The 27,474-nt window shown below is 58.1% G+C and overlaps 3 protein-coding genes and 1 long non-coding RNA gene across 8 annotated transcripts in view; 3 read left to right on the top strand and 1 right to left on the bottom strand.

Moving 5' to 3' along the window:
- Window positions 1–27,474, top strand: part of PSMD4 (proteasome 26S subunit ubiquitin receptor, non-ATPase 4) — a 116,169-nt gene that overhangs the window by 93 nt on the left and 88,602 nt on the right. The gene's annotated exons all lie outside the window — the stretch shown is intronic.
- Window positions 311–7,977, bottom strand: CDC42SE1 (CDC42 small effector 1). 3 transcript variants are annotated; one of them, XM_069878686.1, is made up of 6 exons: window positions 7,896–7,977; window positions 6,211–6,514; window positions 3,020–3,193; window positions 2,825–2,935; window positions 1,371–1,445; window positions 311–1,267 (listed from the first exon to the last, which is right to left on the bottom strand). In XM_069878686.1, exons 3-5 carry the CDS (start codon window positions 3,071–3,073, stop codon window positions 1,374–1,376), a joined length of 237 nt encoding a protein of 78 aa, XP_069734787.1. In that variant the 5' UTR covers window positions 3,074–3,193; window positions 6,211–6,514; window positions 7,896–7,977; the 3' UTR covers window positions 311–1,267; window positions 1,371–1,373. The 3 variants fall into 3 exon arrangements, with proteins under 3 accessions (XP_069734787.1, XP_069734788.1, XP_069734789.1); XM_069878687.1 differs by having other exon boundaries at window positions 6,211–6,487; window positions 7,896–7,913; XM_069878688.1 differs by lacking the exon at window positions 6,211–6,514 and having other exon boundaries at window positions 7,896–7,975.
- On the top strand, window positions 12,128–15,967 carry MLLT11 (MLLT11 transcription factor 7 cofactor). Its single transcript, XM_069878487.1, has 2 exons — window positions 12,128–12,383; window positions 14,167–15,967. The coding sequence occupies exon 2, from the start codon at window positions 14,174–14,176 to the stop codon at window positions 14,438–14,440; it is 267 nt and encodes an 88-aa protein (XP_069734588.1). The 5' UTR covers window positions 12,128–12,383; window positions 14,167–14,173; the 3' UTR covers window positions 14,441–15,967.
- Window positions 18,641–27,311, top strand: LOC138732148 (uncharacterized). Of its 3 annotated transcripts, XR_011339251.1 has the most exons (4): window positions 18,641–19,020; window positions 23,844–24,004; window positions 25,241–25,467; window positions 26,499–27,311. It is a non-coding gene; the product is annotated as an uncharacterized lncRNA (long non-coding RNA). The 3 variants fall into 3 exon arrangements; XR_011339252.1 differs by lacking the exon at window positions 18,641–19,020 and having other exon boundaries at window positions 23,620–24,004; window positions 25,260–25,467; XR_011339249.1 differs by lacking the exon at window positions 18,641–19,020 and having other exon boundaries at window positions 23,620–24,004.

The following is a 27,474-nucleotide window of genomic DNA, read 5'->3' as shown; positions in this document are numbered from 1 at the left end:
GCTCCATCCCTGGAGGTGTCCAAGGCCAGGTTGGATGGAGCTTGGAGCCCCTGATCCCGCAGGAGGTGTCCCTGCCCAGGGCAGGGGTGGGACTGGATGGGCTTTGAGGTCCCTTCCAACCCAAACCATCTCATAGTTCCATGATTCTCACTTGACATCAACCAGAACCCCCAGATCCCATCCCTGGAGGGGTTCAAGGCCAGGTTGGATGGGGCTTGGAGCCCCTGATGCAGTGGGAGGTGTCCCTGCCCGTGGCAGGAGGTGGGACTAGATGGGTTTGAGGTCCCTTCCAACTAAAACCATTCCATGGTTCCACGACAGCTTGCGCTCCTGGCGCCGGCACAAGGGTTTTATTCCAAGGGGAGGTTGTTCTTCCCAGGGGAGGGAAAACCGAACCAAGCATCGGCACTCGCTCACCAACACCAAGCGTGCCGCGGGGCTGGAAAAGCCCAGGCGTGGAGCGTGGCGAAGGGGAAGGCTCTGCCACCCAGGAGGCCCGGCACGCGCATGGTTAATAATTAATCCCAGCACTAATTAAACTATGTACACCCGCGCCTGAATTCAGGAGCCCGTTGCCCCTCCCCGGGTCGGGCCCCGTCCTGCCTCGGCCGGTGCCGGAGAAACCCTGGCGGCAACACAGGGTGGAGGTGACCCCACCGCGGCGGCGAGAGGCTCCGGATTGGGGTTTTGAGCCTAAAACCCAAGAAGATCCTAAAAAAACAGAGGCGGTTTGGTGGCAGTGGGAACGCCGGCCGGAGGCAGCCTCGGTGGTGGGGTCGGCACTGAGCTGCTGCCGGCACCATACGGAAGCAGCGGGATTCAATCCCAGTTTTGCACCAAAGCGTTGGGGTTTAATCCCGGTTTTGCTCCTTTGATGCCTTTCCGGGAGGAAACCGTGTGGGCCACGGCATCAGGAACGGCCTCGCCGCCATCCCCAGGGAAACCGAGGCACCGCAGGCTGGCACGGAGAGGGCCCCACGGGAGACGCCGGCGTGGAAACCGGGCAAACCGGGAGGATTTGGCACGTCTGGGCTGCGCCGGGAGGGCGGCCGCGGCCTTTCGGCTGGAATCCCGGACGGAGCTGCCGTCCCCGCTCCCTCCCGGAGTCACCAGCCCGGTGCCGCCGGGCAGCGGGGATTTGCCAGGGGGAACACCCGGCCAGAAGGCACCGGGAGCCGGTGAGGACGCTCTGCATACGCGTTCGAGGTCGGCGTCTCCTCCAGCGGGGGGTCAGGCAGTTCAAGTTTGGGCTGAAAAAGCCAGGAATCTGGAAAAGGCAGAGAGGCCGCGTTACGGGAGCGCCCGCGTGGCTCCTTCGGGTGCGTTAACGAGCGGCGGTGGCGCCGCTGGGTGCTCGGCTGGGGACTCACAGGCTACAAAACTCGGGAGTTGCTCCACTGTCGCTCCCGTCCACCCTTGGACCTCATCTCCTGGACGGCACCGGTCTGCGGGGAGCGGAGGAGTCGGCACCAGGGAGATCAGCACCCAGCTGTGATGCCCACCACCCCAAAACTGACACCCACCACCCAACCATGAGACCCATCAGTGATGCCCACAACCCGGCTGTGACACCCACCACCCAACTGTGTGACCTACCCACCACTGACAACCACAAGCCGTGATTCCCACCACCCAACTGTGATGGCCACCACCCAAATACGATGCACATGACCCCAGCTGTGACACCCACCACCCAACTGTGACGTCCACCACTCAACTGTGATACCCACTACCCCAGCAATGAGACCCACTAGCCAACTGTGATGGCCACCACCCCAACGTTGATACCCGCCACCCCAACGATGAGACCCACCACCCAACCGTGATGTCCACCACCCAACTGTGATGGCCACCACCCCAACTGTGATAGCCACCACCCCAACGTTGAGACCCACTAGCCAACTGTGATGGCCACCACCCCAACAACAAGACCCACCACCCAACCGTGATGTCCACCACCCAACTGTGACGGCCACCACCCAACTGTGATGGCCACCACCCAACGTTGAGACCCACCACCCAAGTGTGATGTCCACCACCCAACTGTGATACCCACCACCCAACTGTGATGACCACCACCCAACTGTGATGGCCACCACCTCAATGATGAGACCCACCACCCCAATGATGAGACCCACTACCCAACTGTGATGGCCACCACCCCAACGTTGAGACCCACCACCTAACTGTGATATCTACCACCCAGCTGTGACGGCCACCACCCAACTCTGATACCTACCACCCCAACCATGAGACCCACTAGCCAACTGTGATGGCCACCACCCCAATGTTGAGACCCAACACCCAACTGTGATGGCCACCACCCCAATGTTGAGACCCACCATCCAACTGTGATGGCCACCACCCAACTCTGATACCCACCACCCCAACATTGAGACCCACTAGCCAACTGTGATGGCCACCACCCCAACGATGAGACCCACCACCCCACCGTGATGTCCACCACCCAACTGTGATATCCACCACCCAACTGTGATGGCCACCACCCCAACGATGAGACCCACCACCCCAATGATGAGACCCACTACCCAACTGTGATGGCCACCACCCCAACGTTGAGACCCACCACCCAACTGTGATGGCCACCACCCAACAGTGATGGCCACCACCCAACTGTGATGGCCACCACCCAACTCTGATACCCACCACCCCAACACTTAGACCCACCATCCAACTGTGAGACCCACCACCCAGCTGTGACGTCCACCACCCAACTGTGATACCCACCACCCAACTGTGATGGCCACCACCCCAACGATGAGACCCACCACCCCTCCGTGACCCCTCCCACCCAGCCATGTACCATGGGGAGCCCTTCACCGGCGGCCATGTCACCAGAGCCGATGTGCGTCAGGTGGACGAAGTTCATGGGTTCCCCGATCATGGAGCGATCAATCCGTCTCCTCCTCTTCTTCTGCGAGCAGATAAAGGCCGTCAGCGCCCAGGGACTCATGGCCCCTGGACCCCCCCCAACCCTCCCTGCGCCGACGTGGCTCACCGGCTGCGGCTTCTCCACCACGCAGCAGCCCAGCTTGTGCCAGAAGTCGCTCATAGTCACGGTGGCCGGTGTCCCTCCGGGCCGGCTGCCGGTGCAGGGACCCCCACGCCGGGTCACTCCATGGGGACGGGTGGGGGGCACCTGGCTGGCGTGGCTGAGTCGGTGGGGACGCACCTGGGGGGAGGCAGAGCCGGGGCGTCGGGGGGAGTCACGGCTGGGAAGGGTTGGCATCGGCTCGGGGGGGGACATCGAGGAGGCAGGAGGTTGCACCCCCCGTGAGGGATCCGGCGGGGAAACTGAGGCACGTGTGAATGAGGTGGGAGGCGGGGGGGTTGCGGTCAGATTAGCCCCAAAGCCACTAACCAGCGATCAAACGGAGCGAGGGAGCCTGGAGGACCCCGGGCATCACACAGAGACCCCCAGGCACCCCCAGAGACCCCTGGGCATCACATAGAGACCCCCAGGCACCCCCAGGCATCATACAGAGACCCCTGGGCATCACACAGAGACCCCTGGGCATCACATAGAGACCCCCAGGCACCACACAGAGACCCCCGGGCATCACATAGAGACCCCTGGGCATCACATAGAGACCCCCAGGCACCCCCAGGCATCACACAGAGACCCCTGGGCATCACATAGAGACCATCAGGTACCCCCAGGCACCACACAGAGATCCCTGGGCATCACACAGAGACCCCCAGGCACCCCCAGGCACCACACAGAGACTCCCCAGGGAGTCCAGGCATCGCATAGAGACCCCTAGGCACCCCCAGGCACCACACAGAGACCCCCGGGCATCACACAGAGACGCCCAGGCACCCCCAGGCATCACACACAGACCCCCGGGCATCACATAGAGACCCCCAGGCACCCCCAGGCATCACACAGAGACCCCTGGGCATCACATAGAGACCCCCAGGCACCCCCAGGCATCACACAGAGACCCCTGGGCATCACATAGAGACCCCCAGGCACCCCCAGGCACCACACAGAGACTCCCCAGGGAGTCCAGGCATCGCATAGAAACCCCTAGGCACCCCCAGGCATCACACAGAGACCCCTGGGCATCACATAGAGACCCCCCCAGGGAGTCCAGGCATCGCATAGAGACCCCTGGGCACCTCCAAGCATCACACAGAGACCCCTGGGCATCACACAGAGACCCCCAGGTACCCCCCCAGCATCACACAGAGACCCCTGGGCATCACACAGAAACCTCTAGGGATTCCAGGCACCGCATAGAGACCCCTGGGCACCTCCAGGTATCACAAAGAGACCCCCCCCAGGGAGTCCAGTCATCACATAGAGACCCCCAGGTACCACCCCAGCATCACACAGAGACCCCTGGGCATCACACTGAGACCCCCAGGCACCCCTGGGCATCACACAGAGACCCCCAGGGAGTCCAGGCATCGCATAGAGACCCCCAGGTACCTCCCCAGCATCACATAGAGACCCCCAAGCAGCCCCAGGCATCATACAGAGACCCCCAGGGAGTCCAGGCATCGCATAGAGACCCCCAGGTACCACCCAGCATCACACAGAGACCCACGGGGAGTCCTGGCATCGCACAGAGACCCCCAGGTACCTCCCCAGCATCACATAGAGACCCCCGAGCACCCCCAGGCATCATACAGAGACCCCCAGGGAGTCCAGGCATCGCATAGAGACCCCCAGGTACCCCCCCAGCATCACCCAGAGACCCCTGGGCATCACGCAGAGACCCTTGGGCATCACCCAGGGACCCCCGCGCACCCTCCGGCATTGCACAGAGACCCTCAGGTATCAGAGAGAGACCCCCGCGCACTCCAGGCGTCACCCCACCACCCAGGAGCGTTGTCCCCATGGCCAGGGCAGGATGCGGCCCCCAGCGCGGTGCAGGACGCGCGAGGGATGCTGCAGCAGGATGGGGGGTGGAGGTGGCCGCGACAAATCCCAACTCCCTGAGCCAGGCAGCTATAAATATCCCAGCCTTTCTGAAAAGGGGCCGGAGGCTGAGCTCTTCCGCTCCGGCTCGGAAAGCAGACAGGGGGGGAAAAGAATGGGGGCTCTACCCCAAATACCCGTAACACCGGGGTGGGGGAGAAAAGGCAGAGAGGGTGTGGAAAGAGGGGGTCACCCCCAGAGTGCTGCTCCCCACATACAAAACTCACCCACCCAGGACAGCCCGTGGCCTGAGCACAACCCCGTATCAGCCACCGGAGAGTCCCCACGCCGGCGTGGGTGGCAGCTAGCGGCTGCGCCGAGGCCACCCGAAGTTTTCGCCGTAGTGGCTGACGGGTGCCGGACCCCAGCGCGCCGGAAAACAGGAAAAGTCCCTTCCTCTGCCCCGCGTCGGCGACACCGGATGGGTCCGAAGGCCGTGGCGGCCGGACGGGGCTTCCTGCCCGTGGCGAGGGGGGGAACGGGGCCTGCAGCTCCCCGAAACGCGGTGACACCCCACATTTGGGTGCCGAGCGATGCTCCGACTCCACAGGACGGCATCACCCCGGCACCGGCTCCATCGGGCCTCGCCAGGGCCAGGATCCCACATCGGGGTCACCCGGTGCCCCGCGGCCGCCATCCCCTTGGCGTCGGGGCACGGTGTGGGAGGGGGGGCCCGGCCGAGCCCGCTGCCCTGAAATCCTGGGGGGGGGGGGTTAAGGCTCGGCTGAGGGAGCCCCCCAAGAGCCACACGAGCCCCTCGCCCTGGCGCTCGGCCCCCACCCGCCAGCGCGGCTGCTGAGAACGGGCAGGTTGTGACACATCCCGGCGGCGTCAGGCACGGCCGGGCCCATGCCGGACCCACAGAGCGGCCCCCCCGCCCCCCCAACCCCAGCCCCGGACAGACAGACGGACGGACAGATAGAGTGGGATGGGGGGTTGGGGGTGCTGCTTGCTCTTTCTACCCCGTTTCCTTAGGAAATGCGGCCGCGGCCACAGCCCCCGCCATGACGCTCTGGCTCACGGATCCGTCAGCGCGGCCGAAAGGCCTTGGGGAGGGGGTCCCCCCAAATCCGGCATCGCAACCAACCCCCCCGGGGCGCTGGAAGAGGCTCCGTGAGAGCCCCAGGCGCGGGCTCAGCCACATACGAGCCACCAGCGAGTCCCCATCCGACCCCGAGGGGCTCCAACCATTGTGCGCCCCCCCCCAAACCCCGTCTCAGACCCTTCCCACCCCCCCCCAGAGCCCCCGCTCTGGCACGCACCGCGCCTCACGTCCTCGCGCCCGGTGGAGGGTGACGGCTGCGCTGGATCCGGCCACTGGCGGTTGGCGTTGAGGCTCCCACAGGCCTCTGGGGTTTGGTTTTTTAGGTTGTTTTTTTTTCCCCCAGCCCCGGCTCGGGGGTCTCGCGCTCCCCCAGCGCTCGCCCACCCCTGCGATGAGTTGCGTCCGGCCTCAGGCTGCCCCGGCGCGGGGGCTTTGGGCCCTTGGCGAGGGCGGCTGGCGGCGTGGCTCGCTCCGACACGCACAAAATGACTTCCCTGTTGGGAAACCACCGCTCGGCGGCTCTGCGTCACCAGCGGGGGACGAGGGGAGAGGAAAGAAGGGTCTGGGGGGGGGGCCGCTTCAAGGCCCCCCCAGCACCGGGGTCACCCAGCCCAAGCGGGGTCCCCCCGAGATCAGAAGGGAGGGGGGGGGAGCAGGGGGAGGGGGTTGTGCTGGGTGAGACCCCCCAACCCAGGACACCCCCCCCTCGCCTGCGAGGCCGGGACCCCCATTTTGCCACCAATCACAGACCCCACCAGGCAAAGAGGGGAGACTCAGGGGTCTCAGAAGGGCTGGGGGGTTCTGGAGGGGCTGGGGGTCCTGGTAGGGTTGGGGGTTCTGGTGGGATTGGGGGGTTCTGGTGGGTTTGGGGGGTCCTGGAGGGGCTGGGGGTACTGGTAGGGTTGGGGGTCCTAGTGGGGTTCTGGTGGGGTTGGGGGTCCTGATGGGTTCGGGGGGTCCTGGAGGGGCTGGGGGTCCTGGTAGAGCTGGGGGTCCTGGTAGGGTTGGGGGGTCCTGGTGGGGCTGGGGGGTCCTGGTAGGACTGGGGGGTCCTGGTAGGGTTGGGGGTTCTAGTGGGGTTCTGGTAGGGCTTGGGGTCCTGATGGGTTTGGGGGGTCCTGGTGGGGTTGGGGGATCTGGTGGGGCTGGGGGGGTCCTGGTGGGGTTAGGGGGTTCCTGGTGGGATTGGGGGTCCTGGTGGGGTTAGGGGTCCTGGTGAGGTTGTGGGGTCCTGGTGGGGTTGGGGGTTCCAGTAGGGTTGGGGGTCCTAGTGGGGCTGGGGGTCCTGGTAGATTGGGGGTCCTAGTGGGGCTGGGGGTCCTGGTAGGATTGGGGGGTCCTGGTAGGGTTGGGGGTCCTAGTGGGGCTGGGGTTCCTGGTAGGATTGGGGGTCCTAGTGGGGCTGGGGGGTCCTGGTAGGACTGGGGGGTCCTGGTAGGGTTGGGGGTCCTAGTGGGGCTGGGGGTCCTGGTAGGACTGGGGGTCCTGGTAGGGTTGGGGGTCTTGGCGGGGTTAGGGGGGTCCTAGTGGGGTTAGGGGGGTCCTGGTGGGATTGGGGGTCTTGGTGGGGTTAGGGGGCTCCTGGTGGGGTTGGGGGATCTGGTGGGGCTGGGGGGGTTCCTGGTGGGACTGGGGATCACGGAAGTCCCAGCAAAGCCGGGGTCCCCAGCCCTCCTGGGGGATCCTGGTAGGGTTGGGGGGTCCCAGGAATCCCAGCAGAGCTGGGGGGGGGTCCCCGTAGGGCTGGTGGTCGTGGCAGGCCTGGGGGTCCCGAGGGTCCCGGGGGTCCCGGGGTCCCTGTAGGTTTGGGGTCCCGGCAGGCGCTGCCAGGGGCTCCTCTCGCCGCCCCCCGGGGCCCTCCCCGCCGCTCGGCCCCCCCCCCCCCCCCCCGCCCCCCGTTACCTGCCCCCCGGCGGTGCGGGGCCCGGTCCCGGTGCGGGTCCCGGCGGGGCGGGACGCGGCTGCTCCCCCCGCCCGGCCCCCAGCACAGCGCCCCCCGCGGGCACCGCCGGGACTGCGGGCCGGGAGAGGGGGGGGGAACGGGGGTCCCAGAGGGGAGGGGGGACCCCGAGGAGATGGGGGTCCCAGAGGGGAGGGGGGGTCTCCAGGGCTCCAGAGAGGAGGGGGGACCTGAGGTCCCAGAGAGGGGGGAGGACCCAGAGGAGATGGGAGGTCCTGTGCTACCAGAGTGGAGTGGGGACCTGGGGTCCCAGAGGGGATGGGGGGTCCCCAGGGCTCCAGAGGGGAGGGGTCCTGGGGTCCCAGAGAGGGGGGAGGACCCAGAGGAGATGGGGGGTCCTGCGCTACCAGAGGGGAGGGGGGACTTGGGGTCCCAGAGGGGATGAGAGTCCTAGAGGAGATGGGGGTCCCAGAGGGGAGGGGGGTCCTAGAGGAGATGGGGGTCCCAGAGGGGATGGGGTGTCCCCAGGGCTCCAGAGGGGAGGGGTCCTGGAGTCCCAGAGGGGGTGGGAGTCCTAGAGGAGATGGGGGTCCCAGAGGGGAGGGGGGTCCTAGAGGAGATGGGGGTCCCAGAGGGGAGGGGGGTCCTAGAGGAGATGGGGGTCCCAGAGGGGATGGGGTGTCCCCAGGGCTCCAGAGGGGAGGGGTCCTGGGGTCCCAGAGGGGGTGGGAGTCCTAGAGGAGATGGGGGTCCCAGAGGGGAGGGGGGTCCTAGAGGAGATGGGGGTCCCAGAGGGGATGGGGTGTCCCCAGGGCTCCAGAGGGGAGGGGTCCTGGGGTCCCAGAGGGGGTGGGTGTCCTAGAGGAGATGGGGGTCCCAGAGGGGATTGGGGGTCCCCAGGGCTCCAGAGAGGAGGGGTCCGGGAGTCCCAGAGTGGGGGGAGGACCCAGAGGAGATGGGGGATCCTGCACTACCAGAGTGGAGGGGGGACCTGGGGTCCCAGAGGGGATGGGAGTCCTAGAAGAGATGGGGGTCCCAGAGGGGATTGGGGGTCCCCAGGGCTCCAGAGGGGAGGGGGGACCTGAGGTCCCAGAGGGGAAGGGAGTCCTAGAGGAGATGGGGGTCCCAGAGGGGATTGGGGGTGCCCAGGGCACCAGAGTGGAGGGGTCCTGGGGTCCCAGAGGGGGTGGGAGTCCTAGAGGAGATGTGGGTCCCAGAGGGGATGGGGGGTCCCCAGGGCTCCAGAGAGGAGGGATCCGGGGTCCCGGGGGTGTGGGGGCGTCCCAGAGGGTGTGAGGGACCCAGAGGAGATGGGGGTCACAAAGGGGATGGGGATCCTGGGGTCCCAGAGGGAATGGGGATCCCAGAGGAGATTGGGGTCCCAGAGGAGATTGGGGTCCCAGAGGGAATGGAGGTCCTGGGGTCCCAAAGGGAATGGGGGTCCTAGGGGAGATGGGGGTCCCCAGGGTCCCAGAGGGGACGAGGGGTCCAGAGGTAACAGAGGAGATGGGGGTCCCAGAAGGCATGAGGTTCCTGCAGTCCCAGAGGAGATGGGGGTCCCAGAGGGGATGAGGAGTCTCAGGAGGGATGGGGGTTCCCAGAGTCCCAGAAGGGTTGGGGGGGTTTCAGCAGGGATGGGAGTCCTGCCAGGGGTGGGGATCCTCCAGGTTGAAGAAGGGATGCGGGTCCTGGGGTCCCAGAGGGGATGGGGGTCCCAGAGGGGATGGGGGACCCAGAAAGATGGGGGTCCTGGGGTCTCAGAGGAGATGGGGGTCCCCAGGGTCCCAGAAGAGATGAGGGACCCCAGGGTCCAAAAGGAGATGGGGGTCCCAGAAGGGCTGGTGGGTCCCAGAAGGGCTGGTGGGTCCCAGTAGGGCTGGGGCTCCTGGGGCCCTGGTATGTTTGGGGGTCACAGTAGAGCTGGGGGGTTCCAGCAGGGCCGGGGGTCCTGGGAGATCTAGTAGGGCTGGAGAGTCCTGATGGGGCTGGGCAGGATTGGGGGGCATCCGTGTAGGGCTGGGGGTCCCAGAAAAACTGAGGGTCCTGGGGCCAAGCCGTGCTTGGGGATCCCAGCAGGATAGGGATGGAGGTAACAGGGCTGGAAGCCCAGGGACTCAGCGACATGTGGGGCTGGGCAGGGGTCCCTGGCAGGGCTGGGGTTGCTGGGGGTCCCAGTAGAGCTGGGGGTCCCTGGAAGGGCTGGGGGGGGGGTGTGTGTGATACAACTTGGGTCCCAGGAATGAGCATCCTGGTGGGGCTGCGGGTCCCCTGCTGGGGAGTCCAGGGGCTCCGCGGTCCTGGTGAGCTCCACATGGTTTTGGGGATCCCTGGGAGGGTCCCATGGGTCCGGGTCACACTGGGGCCCTCCCAGGGCTCAGCTGAGCCCCCGAGCCTTGGACCCGCTTTGTCCATGGATGTGCTGGAGCGCTCGGAGTGAAGTGGAGAGGGTGGAACCCCCAGAGCATCCGCAGGCAGCGCCGAGCAGCGTTGCACCACTGCAGGGTCACCTTCCGCTTGCACAACGGCCACCACGGCGCTGCCACTGCCACCACCATGGTCCTGTCACTGCCACTTGTCTTGGTCTTGCTGCATCCAAAGCCATGGGACCAGCAGGGAGGGAGGGGATTCTGGCCCTCTGCTCCACTCTGTGAGACCCACCTGGAGCCTGTGTCCAGTTCTGGAGTCCTCAGCATGGGAAGGACCTGGAGCTGTTGGAGCGAGCCCAGAGGAGGCCACGGAGATGATGTGAGGGCTGGAGAACCTCCTGTAGGAGGACAGGCTGGGAGAGTTGGGGTTGTTCAGCCTGGAGAAGAGAAGGCTCCAGGGAGACCTTAGAGCAGCTTCCAGTGCTGAAAGGGGCTCCGGGAAAGCTGGGGAGGGGCTCTGGATCAGGGAGAGGACAAGGTGAATGTTTTTGAGCTGAAAGAGGGGCGATTGAGATGAGATCTTGGGGAGAAATGTTTTGCTGTGAGAGTGGGGAGGCCCTGGCCCAGGTTGCTCCATCCCTGGAGGGGTTCAAGGCCAGGTTGGATGGGGCTTGGAGCCCCTGATCAGTGGGAGGTGTCCCTGCCCATGGCAGGGGTGGGACTGGATGGACTTTGAGGAACCTTCCAACCCAACCCATTCTGTGATTCTATGATTCCCCTCCAGGTTTTGGCCGCAGGTCCTTTCTCCTCTCAGGTTGGGACATCTCATGTGAGCCACCTTTTTCAGCAGGCGACATCCTGAAGCAAGGGGATCAGACAAGCAGATGGGTCCCATCCAGCTCCTTACAGCAGCATCCAGCCAAGCAGTGCCCCATGGATCCCCAAACCACATCAGCTCGACCCTCTGGAGGGATCAGCATCCTCCACCGTGTCCTCAACTGGCATTTTCCCTGTGCCAGGTGCTGGTGGGGCTGAGCTGAGACCGGGTCCGATTGGGAGCAGGGAACATGGGATCTTCTTGGCTCACGGCATCGATGAGAAGAGGTGGAGGAGGAGGCAGAAATAGCCCCGCTGAAAGCCGAGCGCTGGCAGGAGGACTTGGCACCAGCAGAAATGAGCTACCCACAGAGAACAGGGAGGAAAAGAGAGAAAAATACCCTCCCAAAGCCCTGAAGGAATGTTAATCCTGGCAAAGCCCAGGGCAGAGGAGGGCAAGGGCTGCTCTCAGCCTCTCAGGTGCACGGATCCAGCCTGTTCCCCTCCAAAAAAGGATGTTTGGGGGCTCAGCGTTGCCCTTGGCTGGGAGATTCACAAGTCGGAGGGTGTACACTGGGGTTTTCTTTGCTGTCCCTCTCCCCTGGGTCCCTCTGACACCGCTCCAGCCACAGTGGGGACCAGAGAGGAGCCCCCCAGCCCTGGCATCGCAGCAGCCCCCTCACCACCCGGCAGCGATGCCAGCTTTGGGTGCCTCCCTCCTGTTCCCAGCTCCAGGATTGCTTCAGCCACGAAGCTGAGATCTTTTTGCTGAGCAGCATCGCGACCAAACACCTCCACACTCAGCAACGCCGCAAAAAAACCCAACCCTTATCTGGTTTTTTTGCCCCAAACCTTGACCCAAGTGCCCTCCTCCAGCCCAAGGTCGGGGGTCCCGCAGCCCCTCATTGCTTCGCACGCAGGTGAAAAGAAACCTCTGTCATCTCCCTGGAGGCTGAAACGGGTCCTTTATCCCCGAGATGCTGAGCTGAAGGCTGCAGGAGTGAGTCAGGAATTGCTGCAGGAGCAGGTTTAATACATCCTCCTCTGCAGGTTTAATACATCCTAGTCTTGGGGGGTCCAAGCGCGCAGGATCCCCTCCTGCCCCTCCCCGACGCGGGTACAAGCCGCTGACTCATCTGCTCAGCATCTTCCCAACCCCCCCAACACGACGAAGGGGATTTCATCGAGCGGCTTCGAGGGGCTGCATTGCAGACCCAGCTGCGCCTGCAGACAAAAGCGACGCTGCGACGCTCGCCGCTTCCCAGCACAAAGAGCCTGGTGAGCATCCAACCCATCCTTCCTCAACAGGTAAGGGATGGTGGGATGGAAAGCAAGAGGATGCTTTATTTTGGGAAGAGATTTGGGTGGAGGGAAGCATCCGATTTTTTTTTGAGGGGGAAGTAAGTACCTGCCAGCAGGGATTAAGCGGATAAAGGTGGGGATGAGCGGACCATGCTGATCCTAGGGGAGATGATTTTCTTTGGGGGTGACACAACGCAGGGCAGGTTTTTTCCCCCCACATCAATTGCCTTTCTTGGATATTTGATTTTTCTATTTCTTGTCATTAAGCTCCTCTTTGAAGCTTTAAAATCCCTTGTCCGTAACATTCATCACCATTAAATAATTGGCTGCTGCGGTCCAGAAAGGAACCCAGGGATTTATCCTTGGGGATGAGGCAATTCCAAAGCCCCGTGGCTCACTTTACCCGGGACGGTGACACAGGAGCCATTCATAGCCTCACTATTACATCGGGAACCTTAAATTTAGCAGCTGGTCATCGCAGGGATGGGAGTGAGGGAGGGCGTGGTCCGAGGTATGGCTGAATCATCCCTTAGGATTCCGATTCCCAGGGCTTCAAATGAGGGAATCGGTGGGAAAAGGAGGATATTTTGGGTCAACCAGTCCATTTTTTTTTTTTTTCTCCCACCTCCACTGCCAACCGCGCGGAGGTGATGACAGGATTCTGCCAGGGAAAAGCAAGTCAGCACAGCAGTGACTCAGCTCAGACCGTGATGTGCAAGAGAAAAAGCTGAGCCACATCCCCTCCTGCTCTTTCCCAATTCTCCGCGGCTCCGGGTGGGGTTGCAGGAGGGATGGTTTGGGCACAGTGCGATGGCAACACCGAGCGATGCTGCTTCCAGCTCCTTCTAGAGGCTTCGGCCACGGTCCCCCGGGGCGATGCGATGCCCCGAGGGAGGAGACGGCGTGGGCTCTGCGGGCAGAGGGGGGATGCAGAGGACCCTCCCTTGCTGCCCACTCCATGGGGGCTTGGGAAAGGGCGAGCCCGTTCTGTTTGGTTTGTGGAAAAGGGTCTGTTTGGATTCCCCCTGGCAGAGCGGGATGGTGGGAATAGCTCATCTTTGCTCCCTGCTGGAGCATCAAGCTGCCCAGGATGGATGTGGGGAGGTGAGGTTGGGAAGGGGCTAGACCCCACCCCAGCCTTCCTTCCCAAGCTCCCCTTTGTGTGAATGGGGAAACTGAGGCACAGGAGGCACAAATCCCATTGCTTGCTCCTCCAAATCATGGCTCAGAGAAGGGTGAGGACCGAGGCCATGGATGAGACCAGCGGCAGGGCTCTAGCCTGCATTAACACGCAACCTGGAGTCAAACCTCTGTGACACCTCACTCTCTTCCAGCACTGAAAGGGGCTCCAGGAGAGCTGGGGAGGGGCTCTGGATCAGGGAGGGCAGGGACAGGACAAGAGGAACAGTTTTCAGCTGCAAGAGGGGAGATTAGGATGAGATCTTGGGGAGAAATTCTTCAGTATGAAGATGGGGAGTCCCTGGCTGCCCAGAGCAGGGGTGGCTGCCCCATCCCTGGAGGGGTTCAAGGCCAGGTTGGATGGAGCTTGGAGCCCCTCATGCAGTGGGAGGTGTCCCTGCCCATGGCAGGGGTGGGACTGGATGGGCTTTGAGGTCCCTTCCCACCCAAACCATTCCATGATTCTATAATTCTCTGTCCCATTGATTTTTTTAGCAGGGATTTGGTCAATATGGCAAAGCCTGAGTGCTTTGGTCATTTGGGGGCAACTCCAGTGCCTTTTTTGGTAGAGCTTTTCTCCTCCTTTTCTCTCCCCTCGCCCCCCTCGCAGCCTGAAGATGCTGGACACCATCAGCAGCCAGTACGACTCCTTCATCTACTGGAGGATGCCGATCCCGCGGCTGGACGTGGCGGAGCTGGAAGGGCTGGGGCTCAGCGACGTGGCCCTCTACAAACCCAAAGGAAGCCTGGGCAAGCTCGCCGGCAAGCGGGACCAGGTCAGCCAGGACACCGACGACGAGGGCAGCCTGCTGCAGTTCAACAGCTTTAATTTCTGGAGAGCTCCTATCGCCAGCATTAGCTCGTTAGATTTTGATCTAATTTGAAGGCCTCCTTTCTACCCCTCCTCGCCCCCTGCCCTCTCCCCTTCTCTGCCAGGCATGCGAGGATTTGGTTTTGTTGTTGGTTTGGAGGTGGTTTTTTTTTTCATTTCCAGGCAGTTTTTGACATTGCTAATTTACTAAGGCTAATTAATTAACTTAACATTATGGTGATGGCTTCCTGCAAAGCTCCAGCCTCTTTCCACCTTGCTTTTTTTCTTCCTTTCTTGCAGTAGCACTGGAAATCCCTCGATGGTGCAACCAGGGGGTAGCGGCACAGGGGGCAAATCAGAGGGGAGGGGGCAGAAACAGCCACCCCATTGCCCCATGTCCATGTGCCAGTGGGTGCAGGAGATGCTGGGGGGGAGGTTCTGCTGCTGCCCCACACCCTGCTGGTGTCACCACGCGTGTTCCGGGGCTCTGGGATGAGCGTTTGAGCTCATTTCTCCTGTGCTTTTTAAAGAAACTCATTTGTGCAAAGGGAGCAGCGCAGGAGCGATGGGAATCGTCTTCGTTTTGCAGAAAGCATTGTCCCTGCTTCACTCCCAGAGACACAAAGACCCTCTGTGCTCCCTTGTCCCCGTTTCTCTTCGCTCCTTCCCCTTCCCCTCGGGATGATCAAGGTGGAAGAAGCAGGGATGTGCCCGGGACACGAGCACAAACCTCTTTCTTGAAAGAAATCCTCTCTTTGTGCCTTGCAGCTTGAGCCCAAGCAGGAGAAACAATGGCCAGGATGGTAAATACCCACGGCAACACGCTGCTCTTGCCATGGCGGGGCCAAGGCTGGGTGCTTGCTGCCCGGAATTTGATTTTTCTCCCTTTTTTTTTAGCCCCTGCATACTTTATCCCAGGTGTGACTGACCAGGAAAGAGGCTGGGTACATCGCAGGGTCTGGATGAGTAGCAGGGGGCTGAGCTGAAAGATAAGAGGGAGAATTTAGTTTGATTTCAACCTGAAGTGAAAACCTTCCTAGTTTCCCACCTGATCAATCAATCCTTCTAACAAAACAACCAAAAAAAAATATGAAAGCACTGGGTTTTCCTCAGGGAGGTTTTCACCCGCGCTTTCTGCAGGCTGGGGTTCATTTCTGAGCATCATCTCAAAATAGCGGGGAGAACCCCCAATACTGAATAATTTTTGGCTTTTGAAAAGGTTTTCTTTCCCAAGATTGGTTTCTGAAAGAGTCAACACGACTGGTTTGTCTTGAATGTGCTTTTTTTGGGTTTAATTGTGATGTGGAGCATCCTGAAACTGTCCTAAGAGTTGGGGGGTGTACGTGGCCAGGGGGAGGCTGAGGCAGCACATAAAAAGTGCCCCAAAATGATGCAAACATTGGAAAAATTAGCATTTTGTTATGAAAAGAGAGTGCAGAATTACCTCCAGAAATGCTGGCTTGGACCCACCTGTGTTCAGCCAGGGGTGAAAATGTAAACGCTCCTGCTCTGAGCTGTCTCATTTCTGTGTGCCCAGCGGGGAAAACCTGCAGGAGACGTATTTATTAAGAAAATTTAAATAAAGTTATTGCAAACCTTACGCATTCCTGTGGACATATAAAAAAAAATATATGTAGATCAAGTTCTTTTCGTAACTTGCTGCTAAATTGGTTCAAATCTTTCTATGAGGATCTGAGAATCAGTGTAAAAACCCAACAGTGGAGTATTTTGGTGTGGAAAATCTAAGCCTAAGGGATATCAATGATCTGGATGAAGGGATTGAGTTGCACCCTCAGTAAGTCTGTGGATGACACTAAGCTGGGTGGAAGTGTGTGTTGATCTGCTGGAGGGCAGGGAGGCTCCGCAAAGGGACGTGGCCGGGCTGGATCCATGGACTGTGACCAACGGGATGAGGTTAAGCAAGCCAAGTGCCGGGTCCTGCACCTGGGACACCTCATGCAACGCTCCAGGCTTGGGGAAGAGAGGTTGGAAAGCTGCTCGGTGGAAAAGGACCTGGGGATGCGAGTCAGAGGTGGCTGAACATGAGCCAGCAGTGGCCCAGGTGGCCAAGAAGGCCCCCAGCATCCTGGTTTGGATCAACCATGGGGTGGCCAGCAGGAGCAGGGATGGGATTGTCCTCCTGGACTTGGCAGTAGGGAGGCTTCACCTCAAATCCTGGGTTTAGTTTTGGGTCCCTCACTGCAAGAAAGACCTTGAGGGGCTGAAGCGCGTCCAGAGATGCGAACGGAGCTGGAGAAGGGGCTGGAGAACAGGGGTTGGGGGAGCAGTGAGGGACCTGGGGCTGTTGAGCCTGGAGAAGAGGAGGCTGAGGGGAGACCTTATTGCTCTCTTCAACTGCCTGAGAGGAGGTTGCAGAGAGGTGGGTGTTGGTCTCTTCTCCCAAGCGAGAGGTGATGGGACGAGAGGGAACGGCCTCAAGCTGCATCAGGGGAAGTTTAGATTGGACACCAGGAAAATTTCTTCACAGAAAGGGTTCTCAAGCCCTGGAACGGCTGCCAGGGAGGTGGTTGAGTCCCCATCCCTGGAGGGGATTAAGAGGTGGGGAGATGAGGTGCTTGGGGCTGTGATTTAGTAGTGGACAGGTTGGTTGGAGTTGATGATCTCCAAGTTCTTTTCCAACTTAATGATTCTAAATAAACGAGGAAAATGAGGTGAAAAACACATTCTCCTTGCCCCCTTGGGTAACAAGGGGAGCCCAGTCCCAGGCAGGAGGGTGCTCAGAGCAGACAGAGGGACACAATTTATTTACACACACATACAGAAGAACAAATTCATAGAATCATAGAATAACCAGGTTGGAAGAGACCCACCGGATCATCGAGTCCAACCATAAATTGATGTATTTAGATGTATTTATGCATTTACAGACACAAACACACCAAAGGGCACCTCAGGGGGGGCTCAGCGGCCAGAGCAGAGCCCGGCTGCAGGCAGGGGGGCGCTCAGAGGAGAGAGACACCCCCTTTATTTGCATTCACATGCATTTCTGTATTTATACCTACACTCCAAAAGACACAAACACCCTGAGGGGTCGCAACCCCCTCACAGGGCCCCCTGCGCTTTTATAGCAGGCGCGGAGCCTCTGCCGGAACTAACTGCGAGGTGATGCGTCCCCCCTCCCAGCTGAGCTCTCTGCTCTTCATGCTCTAGAGAAAATACTCCCCGATTAGGGCTCCCCCTCTGCTCGCCGCGCTCCTCCACGCCCCTGGGCAGGGAGGGAGATGGAGGAAAAGAAGGAGAAATTCCCTCATCACCCTGCGACGGAAGCACGACCCGCCCTTCCGAGGGACTCTTTTTGCTGACGCCGCAGTATCCTTCCGCCGATGGGTCGGCCATTTTGTGTGGCCGCGGCGGGAGGGAAGGAAGGGCGGGATCAGCCGGGGGGCGGAGTCAGAGGTGGGAACAGCCGCGGGGGGCGGGGCCAGAGATGGGAACAGCCGAGGGGGTGGGGCCAGAGATGGGAACAGCCGAGGGGGCGGAGCTAGAGATTGGGATAAACAGGGATTGGGAAAAACAGGGATTGGGATGAACAGGGATTGGGATGAACAGGGATTAGGACAAGAAGGGGTTGGGATGAGCAGGGATTGGGATGAGCAGGGGGTTTGAATGAGCAGGGATTGGGATGAACAGAGATTGGGATGAACAGAGATTGGGATAAACAGGGATTGGGATAAGAAGGGATTGGGATGAGCAGGGGGCTTTGATGAGCAGGGGTTGGGATGAGCAGGGGGACTGGGATGAGCAGGGACTGGGATGAGCAGGGATTGGGATGAACAGAGATTGGGATGAGCAGGGATTGGGATGAGCAGGGATTGGGATGAACAGAGATTGGGATAAACAGGGATTGGGATAAACAGGGAATGGGATGAGCAGGGGGTTGGGATGAACAGAGATTGGGATGAGCAGGGATTGGGATAAACAGGGATTGGGATGAGCAGGGGGTTGGGATGAACAGAGATTGGGATAAACAGGGATTGGGATGAGCAGGGATTGGGATGAGCAGGGGGATGGGATGAGCAAGAGGTTGGGATGAGCAGGGGGTTGGGATGAGCAGGGGGTTGGGATGAGCAGGGGGTTGGGATGAGCAGGGATTGGGATGAGCAAGAGGTTGGGATGAGCAGGGATTGGGATGAGCAGGGGGTTTGGATGAGCAGGGGGTTTGGATGAGCAGGGGATTGGGATGAGCAGGGGATTGGGATGAGCAGGGATTGGGATGAGCAGGGATTGGGATGAGCAGGGGGTTTGGATGAGCAGGGGGTTTGGATGAGCAAGAGGTTGGGATGAGCAGGGATTGGGATGAGCAGGGATTGGGATGAGCAGGGGATTGGGATGCGCAAGGATCTGGGATGAGCACAGGAGCTGTTTGTGTGCAGGGCGGCACCGCTACCAGGATGCTCTTTGGCTTTGCGAGGTCTGGTGCTGCCACGCACTGGGCACAGAGGACACCGTGGGCTGTTTGCTCCTCCTGCAAGAACCAGAAATAAGAAATAGAGCTCTCCAAGTATTTCCTAGAGCTGTAACGGAAGGGGAAAATCATCCCGGGTCTGTTGGAGTCGCTGTTTGTCTGGCTTTCACGCCGCTTGTGTGTGCAGGAGTTTCTGTCCATGAGAGGCGCGTTGTTTCCACTCCGAGGTGGGTCAGGGATGGGGCTGGCACAGCAGCGAGAGCCTGGAAGGGGGGAAAACGCTACAGCTGGCTCTTGCCATTGCTGTGCCGTGGTCTGTGCGGCTTGGGATAAAGAGGACACTGCACAGCAAGGCTTTGGGTTCTGCTCATGACCTTGAACAATCCCTGGAGTTACTGAGGTTCCTCGTCTCCCCAGAGTTACCGAGAGTCCTCATCTCCCCAGAGTTAACGAGGTTCCTCATCTCCTCAGAGTTAATGAGGTTCCTTGTCTCCCCAGGGTTACTGAGGTTCCTCATCTCCCCAGGGTTACTGAGGTTCCTTGTCTCCTCAGAGTTAATGAGGTTCCTCACCTTCTCAGAATTCCTGAGGTTCCTCGTCTCCCCAGAGTTAACGAGGTTCCTTGTCTCCCCAGAATTTCCGAGGTTCCTCGTCTCCCCAGAATTTCCGAGGTTCCTTGTCTCCCCAGAGTTACCGAGGTTCCTCGTCTCCCCAGAGTTAACGAGGTTCCTCATCTCCTCAGAGTTACTGAGGTTCTGAGGTTCCTCGTCTCCCCAGGGTTACTGAGGTTCCTCGTCTCCTCAGAGTTAATGAGGTTCCTCACCTTCTCAGAATTCCTGAGGTTCCTCGTCTCCCCAGAGTTAACGAGGTTCTTCGCCTCCTCAGAATTACCGAGGTTCCTCATCTCCTCAGAGTTACTGAGGTTCCTCGTCTCCCCAGAGTTAACGAGGTTCCTCATCTCCTCACAGTTAACGAGGTTCCTCGTCTCTCCAGAATTACCGAGGTTCCTGTCTCCCTGGGGTTACCGAGGTTCCTCGTCTCCTCAGAGTCATCAAGGTTCCTCTTCTCCCCAGAGTTACCGAGGCTCCTCGTCTCCTCAGAGTTACTGAGGTTCTTTGTCTCCCCAGAATTACCAAGGTTCCTTGTCTCCCCAGAATTACTGAGGTTCCTCATCTCCCCTGCCAGTGGAGAACAGGGCTGGCTCCCCCACGGAATCATGGAATGGTTTGGGTTGGAAGGCACCTTACACATCACCCAGTTCCATGCAGTTTCTGGTGCTGGGGTTGGTGTCTCAGATCAAATCACAGCCTTCAAGGTCTTTACAAATCAAAATTATGTGCACGGGATGTGATTGGAGCTGGTGAACTCAAAGTTCTTTTCCAACCTAATGATTCTACGATTCCTTCTAACAACAACATTTTACTGAACACGTGGGGCTAATGATTGTTCTTTGCTCTTTTAAATTCCCTATAACTTCTGTTATTTGAAAACTCTGAAATGGGAAGCGGGATCTGTTGCCGGTCTGAAGAATTCCGGTTCCAGCAGCGCCCGAGCCCACGGGATTTTCCGGTGCCCAACCCACGGCCGTTGTCCCTTTGTAAAACCCAGAGCCCGTGAGAAAGAGAGAAAACAGGTTGTGAGGGTTTAAGGCAGGGGAACTGCAGATGAACTTCCCTTTGTGTGCTCGTAATCTGTTTATCTGCGCCGGCCATGAGGTTTGAAGAGGAATTGTGGGTTACGGGCACGGAGTTTGCGCCCGTTGAGTTAATTTCCTGCTCCATTCTTATTGAGTCTGCCTTGAATAGGAATTGCCGTGGTCAATTGGAGGAAGAAACATTGTTTTTGGAAGCGAGAAGGCCTGTTTATCTCATTCGAATCAATACTCCGTGGCTGGGACTGCAGTCCTTCCCTTACTGACCTGAGATAGGGGAAGAAAGTCACTGCTTGGCTCAGCACCTAGAAACCAAGAATCATAGACTCATAGAATAACCAGGTTGGAAGAGACCCACTGGATCATCGAGTCCAACCGTAACTCACACAGCCAAATTCTGCTCTGATAACTGCCCGGTGCACAAACATTTGCTCCATGAGTTGATGCCAAGAGCTGTGCTTGAAGGTTTTCCCAACTCAGGGAGAGCTTGGGTGCTATACTTTGCTTGTAGCAGCCAACGGGTTTAGTGCCTGCTGAAGGGCTTGCGATTTTAGGAAGCTCCAAGATGTCATGAAGCCAACTAACGCGCGTAGCAACCACTCTGCGGTGCAGCTGAGAGTGGCATCGGGCAGCAGGACGAGAGGGAATGGCCTCAAGCTCCACCAGGGGAGGGTCAGGCTGGACATCAGGACAAAATATTTCTTGGAAAGGGTGATTGGTCAGTGTCCGAGGCTGCCCAGGGAGGGGGTTGAGTCCCCTTCACTGGAGGGGTTTAAGGGCCGGGTGGACGAGGTGCTGAGGGACATGGGTTAGTGATTGATGGGAATGGTTGGACGCGATGATCCGGTGAGTCTTTTCCAACCTGGTTATTCTATGATTCTATGCCAAGTGGCCCCGCGTACAGAATCACACTTCTCCAGTTTGTTCATGGCCATCACGGAAGCGTTGACACTGCTTTACGACTCAAATGGAGACGCAGGCAGGGAAAGCATCAGATGCTGGTGCAAATTAACATGGTTCTAGCGAGCATCTTGCAAGGAAATCTCATAGAATCATAGAATCATTAGGTTGGCAAAGACCTTTGAGATCATCAGCTCCAACCATTCCTGTCCACTACTAAATAACATCCCGAAACACCTCATTTACTCACCTTTTAAATCCCTCCAGGGATGGGGACTCAACCTCCACCCTGGCAGCCGTTCCAGGGCTTGAGAACCCTTTCTGTGAAGAAATTTTCCTGATGTCCAATCTAAACTTCCCCTGGTGCAGCTTGAGGCCGTTCCCTCTCGTCCCATCACCTCTCGCTTGGGAGAAGAGACCAACACCCACCTCTCTGCAACCTCCTTTTAGGTGGTTCTGGAGAGCAATGAGGTTGCCCCTCAGCCTCCTCTTCTCCAGGCTGAACAACCCCAGGTCCCTCAGCCAAAATTTAAGATGTGGAAGTGAATTTACCCTCTTTGCAGGTAAGGAAGTGAGGATGATTAGTGTTTGTGAAGCTTTGGGGTGGCTTCGTTTAATTCTTTTTTAAAACCCCGGTTCAAACTTAATTAAATAAACAAGAACTGCTACCCATAGGTGTCACTTAATTTTCATTCCACAGAGTGTCTGACCCTGACAGCTCAGTCCATGCTTCTGACGGGCTTCAACAGCGACACAAACCCAACCCAGACCATGAGTTTACCTCAATATCGACATGTAGATAAATATTTGGTGTATAATATATATTCGATGGGATGAAGGGGTGTAGTTTTGAGCTGCAAGAGGGGAGATTGAGGTGCGGTCTCGGGGAGAAATGTTTTGCTGTGAAGGTTGTCCAGAGCAGTGGTGGCTGCCCCATCCCTGGAGGGGTTCAAGGCCAGGTTGGATGGGGCTTGGAGCCCCTGATGCAGTGGGAGGTGTCCCTGCCCGTGGCAGGGGTGGGACTGGATGGGCTTTGAGGTCCCTTCCAACCCAAACCATCTCATAGTTCCATGATTCTCACTTGACATCAACCAGAACCCCCAGATTCCATCCCTGGAGGGGTTCAAGGCCAGGTAGGATGGGGCTTGGAGCCCCTGATCCAGCAGGAGGTGTCCCTGCCCAGGGCGGGGATGGGACTGGATGGGCTTTGAGGTCCCTTCAACCCAACCCATTCCATGATAAATACTTGCTCCATAAAGGCATTCTCTGAACCAATTTCTATCTCTGCTTTACTGTGTGATGTTTGTCATCACCAGCAGCTTCTGAGGCTCTTGAGGCTCCGGAAACAATTTTTTACAGGAAGATTTGGGTGTGTATTTTGTTTGGGGTTTTTTTATAATCTTTTATGGTCTCTTTGTGGAGTGCAACGTCTGACCTTCAATTAACTTTAGATTAAGGAATTTGATAACCTTAAAGTTTATATAATCCTTTCACCTTGGAATTAATTGATTTTCCCGGAGCTCAGCGTTTTTCCTAGGAGCTGGGGACGAGCGATTTGATGCCTTTAAGCTGCTGGTGCCGCAGTCCCGATGCTTTGACCTGCGGAGCTTGAGTGTTTTCCTCTCTGGCAACTCACAGTGGGTCAGTTCCACTCTGTTTCCTGTGCTCGGACGCTGGGAGCAGGATGCACCTGAGGGTTTACAATCCTGATTATCTGTGCGAGCCGTTAACTCACACACAAGCTCTCCAGGGTGTCCAACTGGCTTGCGTTCATCCAGCCAAGCCAAACAGCCTCCTCGTGGTGGCTCTGGCCATGCTCGTCCAGATGGGGCTTTTGAGGCACAACGAGCGTTTTGCACGTGGTTTGTCTTCATTAATACTGCAGAAAGGGTTGGGTGGAAGCTTTGCAGAGCCTAACAGCAGCCTCCAGGTCCAAGCTTTTAATTGAATTAATAGACTTATGTGTGTTAATTTACTCTCACTGACTTGTGGGTTTATGCCCACAGGCTTGGGTGGGTTGGATTTTGAAGGGGATGTGCAAGAAAGCTGGGGAGGGACTTATTTTATAACGGCATGTAGTGATAGGACTAGGGGGGATGGATGAAACTGGAGAGGGGCAGGTTTAGACTGGGTATAAGGAGAAAGTTTTTCACAGTGCTCTGGCCCAGGTTGTCCAGGGGTGGCTGCCCCATCCCTGGAGGGGCGCAAGGCCAGGTTGGATGGGGCTTGGAGCCCCTGATGCAGTGGGAGGTGTCCCTACCCATGGTATGGGGTTGGAATTAGATGATCCTTGAGGTCCCTTCCAACTCAAACCATTCCATGATTCTATTCTAGTTTCTTTTCCCTCCTAAGAGTTCCTGTGTTTCCCAATTCCCTTCCATAAGGGGCATCCCAAGAGCCTCAAGCTGCGTGCTTGAGCCTTTTCCCCAGCCCTTGGTTTCTATTCAAGGAAGAGAGAAGGAAACGCTGACTCTTTTTTGGTGCTTATTTATTTCTGAAGGTAAGAGGGAGGAAACAGTGGAAAGGAATCCCATCAATTCAGCCCTGCGAGAAGTGGTTGGCAGCGAAGGGCAGCACCTCATCCCCTCCTGGTCCATCCGGGCAGCCTGCAGAGCCCCATCCAGCCCTTCCTCCTCCTCACCGCGCCGGACGGACAGCAGGGTGAGGATGATTGACTTCCAAAGGAAAACAATAAGTGCTGCCCACAAACCCTGTGGATCCCGGCACAGGATCCCTTGGGAGAAGAGCCCAGCTCCCTCCTCTCCACAACCTCTTTTCTCATCACACCTCTTCCTCCCATAACTGTTTTATTGCCTAGGGAAATGGAATCCCCTAATTTTTCAAAGCAAACGGCAGTGGTGCTCAGCAAAGCAGGGCGCTCCTACAGGGAATTTTGGGGTCCTCAAGGGATGCAATTCATCAGTCTTGTCTGCTCCCACCAGTTCTTTCAGCGTGTCCCAGGGATACGCAGTTATTTGGATTAATGCTGGGGCAGAACAGGAGGATTAGGGAGCCGAGCGGCTCTCCTGAACGTTACGCTGGCGGGTAGGTCACAGCAGTTCTGCCTGTTCACAGGCTGCGTGAGCGAAAAGCAATTTTCTAGAGCTGTTAATCATTCCGAGTTATTTGCCAAATTACTACAAATAATTCCTGGCTTGCAACCCATCCCTGGCCTAAGGAAGACAAAGGGGGAACTGTTGAGCCACCTTCAGCCGCGTTTCTCCTCCTTGGCTAGACGGGTTTTCGCTGCTGCCTTCCCAGAGTGGAAACCCCTGGCTGCAGATTTAAATGTGTTTGTGCTCAGGAGCATTTGCAGCTCCTGTAGGTGCCTAAAGCTGCTTTGGAGCTGGGCTGCTGGCAATGACTTCCCTGGGAATGTTCGAGAAGAGCTTTCTGTTCCTTTTTCTTAGCCCGAGGGAGAATTGTTGCCTCGTGTTTTTTGAGATGTGGAGCTTTGGCTTTGGATTCTGTCCGCACTGTTGTTAAATACCTGGGGATTTCAGAGCCCTGAATAAAGAAAATGGGAAACCTCGTCCAGAGTTTCTCTGCTCTCTGGGAAGACTTCGGCATCTAGAAGGAGGTTGTGGAGAGGAGGGAGCTGGGCTCTTCTCCCAAGGGCCAGGGGACAGGACGAGAGGGAATGGCCTCAAGCTCCACCAGGGGAGGGTCAGGCTGGACATCAGGACAAAATATTTCACAGAAAGGGTCATTGGGCACTGGAACAGCCCAGGGAGGGGGTTGAGTCCCCTTCCCTGGAGGGGTTTAAGGGCCGGGTGGACGAGGTGCTGAGGGACATGGGTTAGTGATTGATGGGAATGGTTGGATTCAATGATCCGGTGGGTCTTTTCCAACCTGGTGATTCTGTGATTCAATGATTCTATGATTGCCAATCCACAGGTCTCCTTCTTTCCTCCAGCACCACACCAACACAGAGATTTTGAAGAAGTCTTTTGAGAAACACCTATCTCATGCTGTGTAATTTGCCACCTTCTCAGTGTTTCAGTTTTAATGGTCCCTGCTGGCCAGGTTATGGGAGAGACTGTTACCAGGGGCAGCAGTAACGCAGAGGAGGAAAAGCTGCTGGCCGAGAAGCAAAGAGTGGAACAGACTTGCAGGAAGACAAGGTAGATACTCCCACTTGTAACTCCAATTCCCACCAGCTCTGACGTGTTTCTCCGCGCTGCTGAGGGTGTCGGGGTCGTGGTCTGCAAAAGCCTCAGGAATTAGCTGAGCTGTCTCTTTGCCACCCTCTGCTCTTCCCCACGTGCTCCTGCGTTAGCAATAAACACACAGGAGGCTGAGGGGCGATGCTCGGTTGAGTTACGAGTAGGAGGAAAGGAGCTAGTGAAATCCCTTGTGCTGTTTTGCCGGAGCTGGAGCTCAGGGTTTTTAGTGGACTCACAGTTGCTGACTGAGGTTATTTAGGATTTCCTGGAGAAGTGCAGTGCGTGGGCTGCACACAAGGCAAGCCGCAGCTCTTGGTAAAGCAGCAGGAGCAGCTCCATCGCGCTCCGTTGGGAGCAAAGCCGGTTCTCCTGATTGCTCCTCAGCTTTCCAGCACTGACAGCTCTTCATTTTTCTTGCACCTCGCTCACCTGTGCTTCTAACCTCTGAAATCCATCATCGGGCACTGGCAGAGGCTGCCCAGGGAGGGGGTTGAGTCCCCTTCCCTGGAGGGGTTTAAGGGACGGGTGGACGAGGTGCTGAGGGACATGGGTTAGTGATTGATGGGAATGGTTGGACTCGATGATCCGGAGGGTCTTTTCCAACCAGGTTATTCTATGATTCTATGATTCTATGATTTTCTTCTCTTCCCTGGAATGCAAACAGTTTGGGTCTGTTTGAGCTGAAAGTCGGTGCTGGAGGGTTTGAGGTAGGGTTACAGTAAAGCCAGGGCGATTCTTCTCCATCGCAGAAGTGTTTGTGTATGGAAAGAGATGCTGTCAGCAACAGCTTTTATGATGTGCCTGAAATTGGTGTTTATCCTGTGTAAATGCGGAGGGCTCGGCCACTGTGGTGATGTCCATCCTCCCAGCTGTGCTAGGAAGTCCCTCCAGCTGGGAAAACTTAAGCGTAAGGCAGAGCCCGCGGCGCTCGTGGTGAGCAGAGTTGGAATCAGAAAAGCTGACGGTGCTGCCGTGCTTCGCCTGCGCAGGGAACCACGTGGGAACAGCATTTGTGAAAGTGCCGTGTCCGGGGTTGGACAAAACCGAGGAGAATGTGTTCTCCGCCTGGTATTTTGAAGGAATTTCAACCCCTGCTCCTCCACAGGAGCCAAGAGCAGTGGTTTGCGCAGCCGGTGCGTGGTCAGCAGCCTCCCACCCGCAGCCAGGCTGGCTCTGCTGCCTCAGGGTTTTTCTCACCAGCGCTGCATCGGAGAGGTCAGCGCGGAGCCAGCCCCGTGGCGAGGAGCCCACGCGTCCAGCCCGTCACCTTGGAAAAATCGCTGCCTGCTTCCCTGGAGAAACCGGAGCAGAAGCAGAGCGGAGGCAGCGTCGCGGCGCTAAACCGAGCCGGTTTGGTTTGGTTTGGTTAGTTGGGATCGCAGTAACCAGCTCCCGTTATCCCACTTGGGAAGCAAGATGTGGAAAAGTGGGTTGAGCTTTTTTTTTTTTCCAGTGGGATGAGAACAGGTCATGGAAACGTGAGCTCAATCCTCCTTGGAGGAAGGGAATAACAACCCTTGGGAGTCCTTGGCAGGGTCAGTCCTGTCCGTACCCCACGTGACCCAGTTCAACCCACTCCGGGGGCCAAATCTGATTATGTTCCTAATCCCACCTTTATCAGCTTGTTCCTCGTGGCGCCGGGGTGATTTCTCGCAGACTGAGTCGCCAGCGATGGGGCCCCCAGTGCTGTGCCAAAGGCCCCGCGTCTCCCGAGGGGGAGGTTCAGAAATGTGGGAATTTCAATGTTTATATGGGTTTTGTACTCTTAATAAAATAACAGAAGCTGCGCAAGCGGCTTTACTGCCCCAGTTCAATGTTTCTGCCCTGTTCAATATCTTCATCAATGACCTGGATGAAGGCATCGATGCACCCTGAGCAAGTTTGTGGGTGACACTGAGCTGGGTGGAAGCTGGATCTGCTGGAGGGTCGGGAGGCTCCAAAGGGATCTGAACAGGCTGGATCCAT

The sequence above is a fragment of the Phaenicophaeus curvirostris genome, chromosome 29 (assembly GCF_032191515.1).
Source record: "Phaenicophaeus curvirostris isolate KB17595 chromosome 29, BPBGC_Pcur_1.0, whole genome shotgun sequence".
NCBI lineage: Eukaryota > Metazoa > Chordata > Aves > Cuculiformes > Cuculidae > Phaenicophaeus > Phaenicophaeus curvirostris.
The sequence above is the reverse complement of the archived record's forward strand: the minus strand, read 5'-3'. Positions and strand labels throughout refer to the sequence as shown.

What these genes read in the sequence shown, in the direction of transcription:
- CDC42SE1 (XM_069878686.1), bottom strand. Translation starts at nt 3,073, where the DNA reads ATGAGCGACTTCTGGCACAAGCTGGGCTGCTGCGTGGTGGAGAAGCCG. An exon ending in TGGTGGAGAAGCCGCAGCCG is followed by an intron (nt 2,936 to 3,019) that starts GTGAGCCACGTC and finishes ATCTGCTCGCAG; the next exon opens with AAGAAGAGGAGGAGACGGAT. An exon ending in CCGGTGAAGGGCTCCCCATG is followed by an intron (nt 1,446 to 2,824) that starts GTACATGGCTGG and finishes CGCTCCCCGCAG; the next exon opens with ACCGGTGCCGTCCAGGAGAT.
- MLLT11 (XM_069878487.1), top strand. Translation starts at nt 14,174, where the DNA reads ATGCTGGACACCATCAGCAGCCAGTACGACTCCTTCATCTACTGGAGG.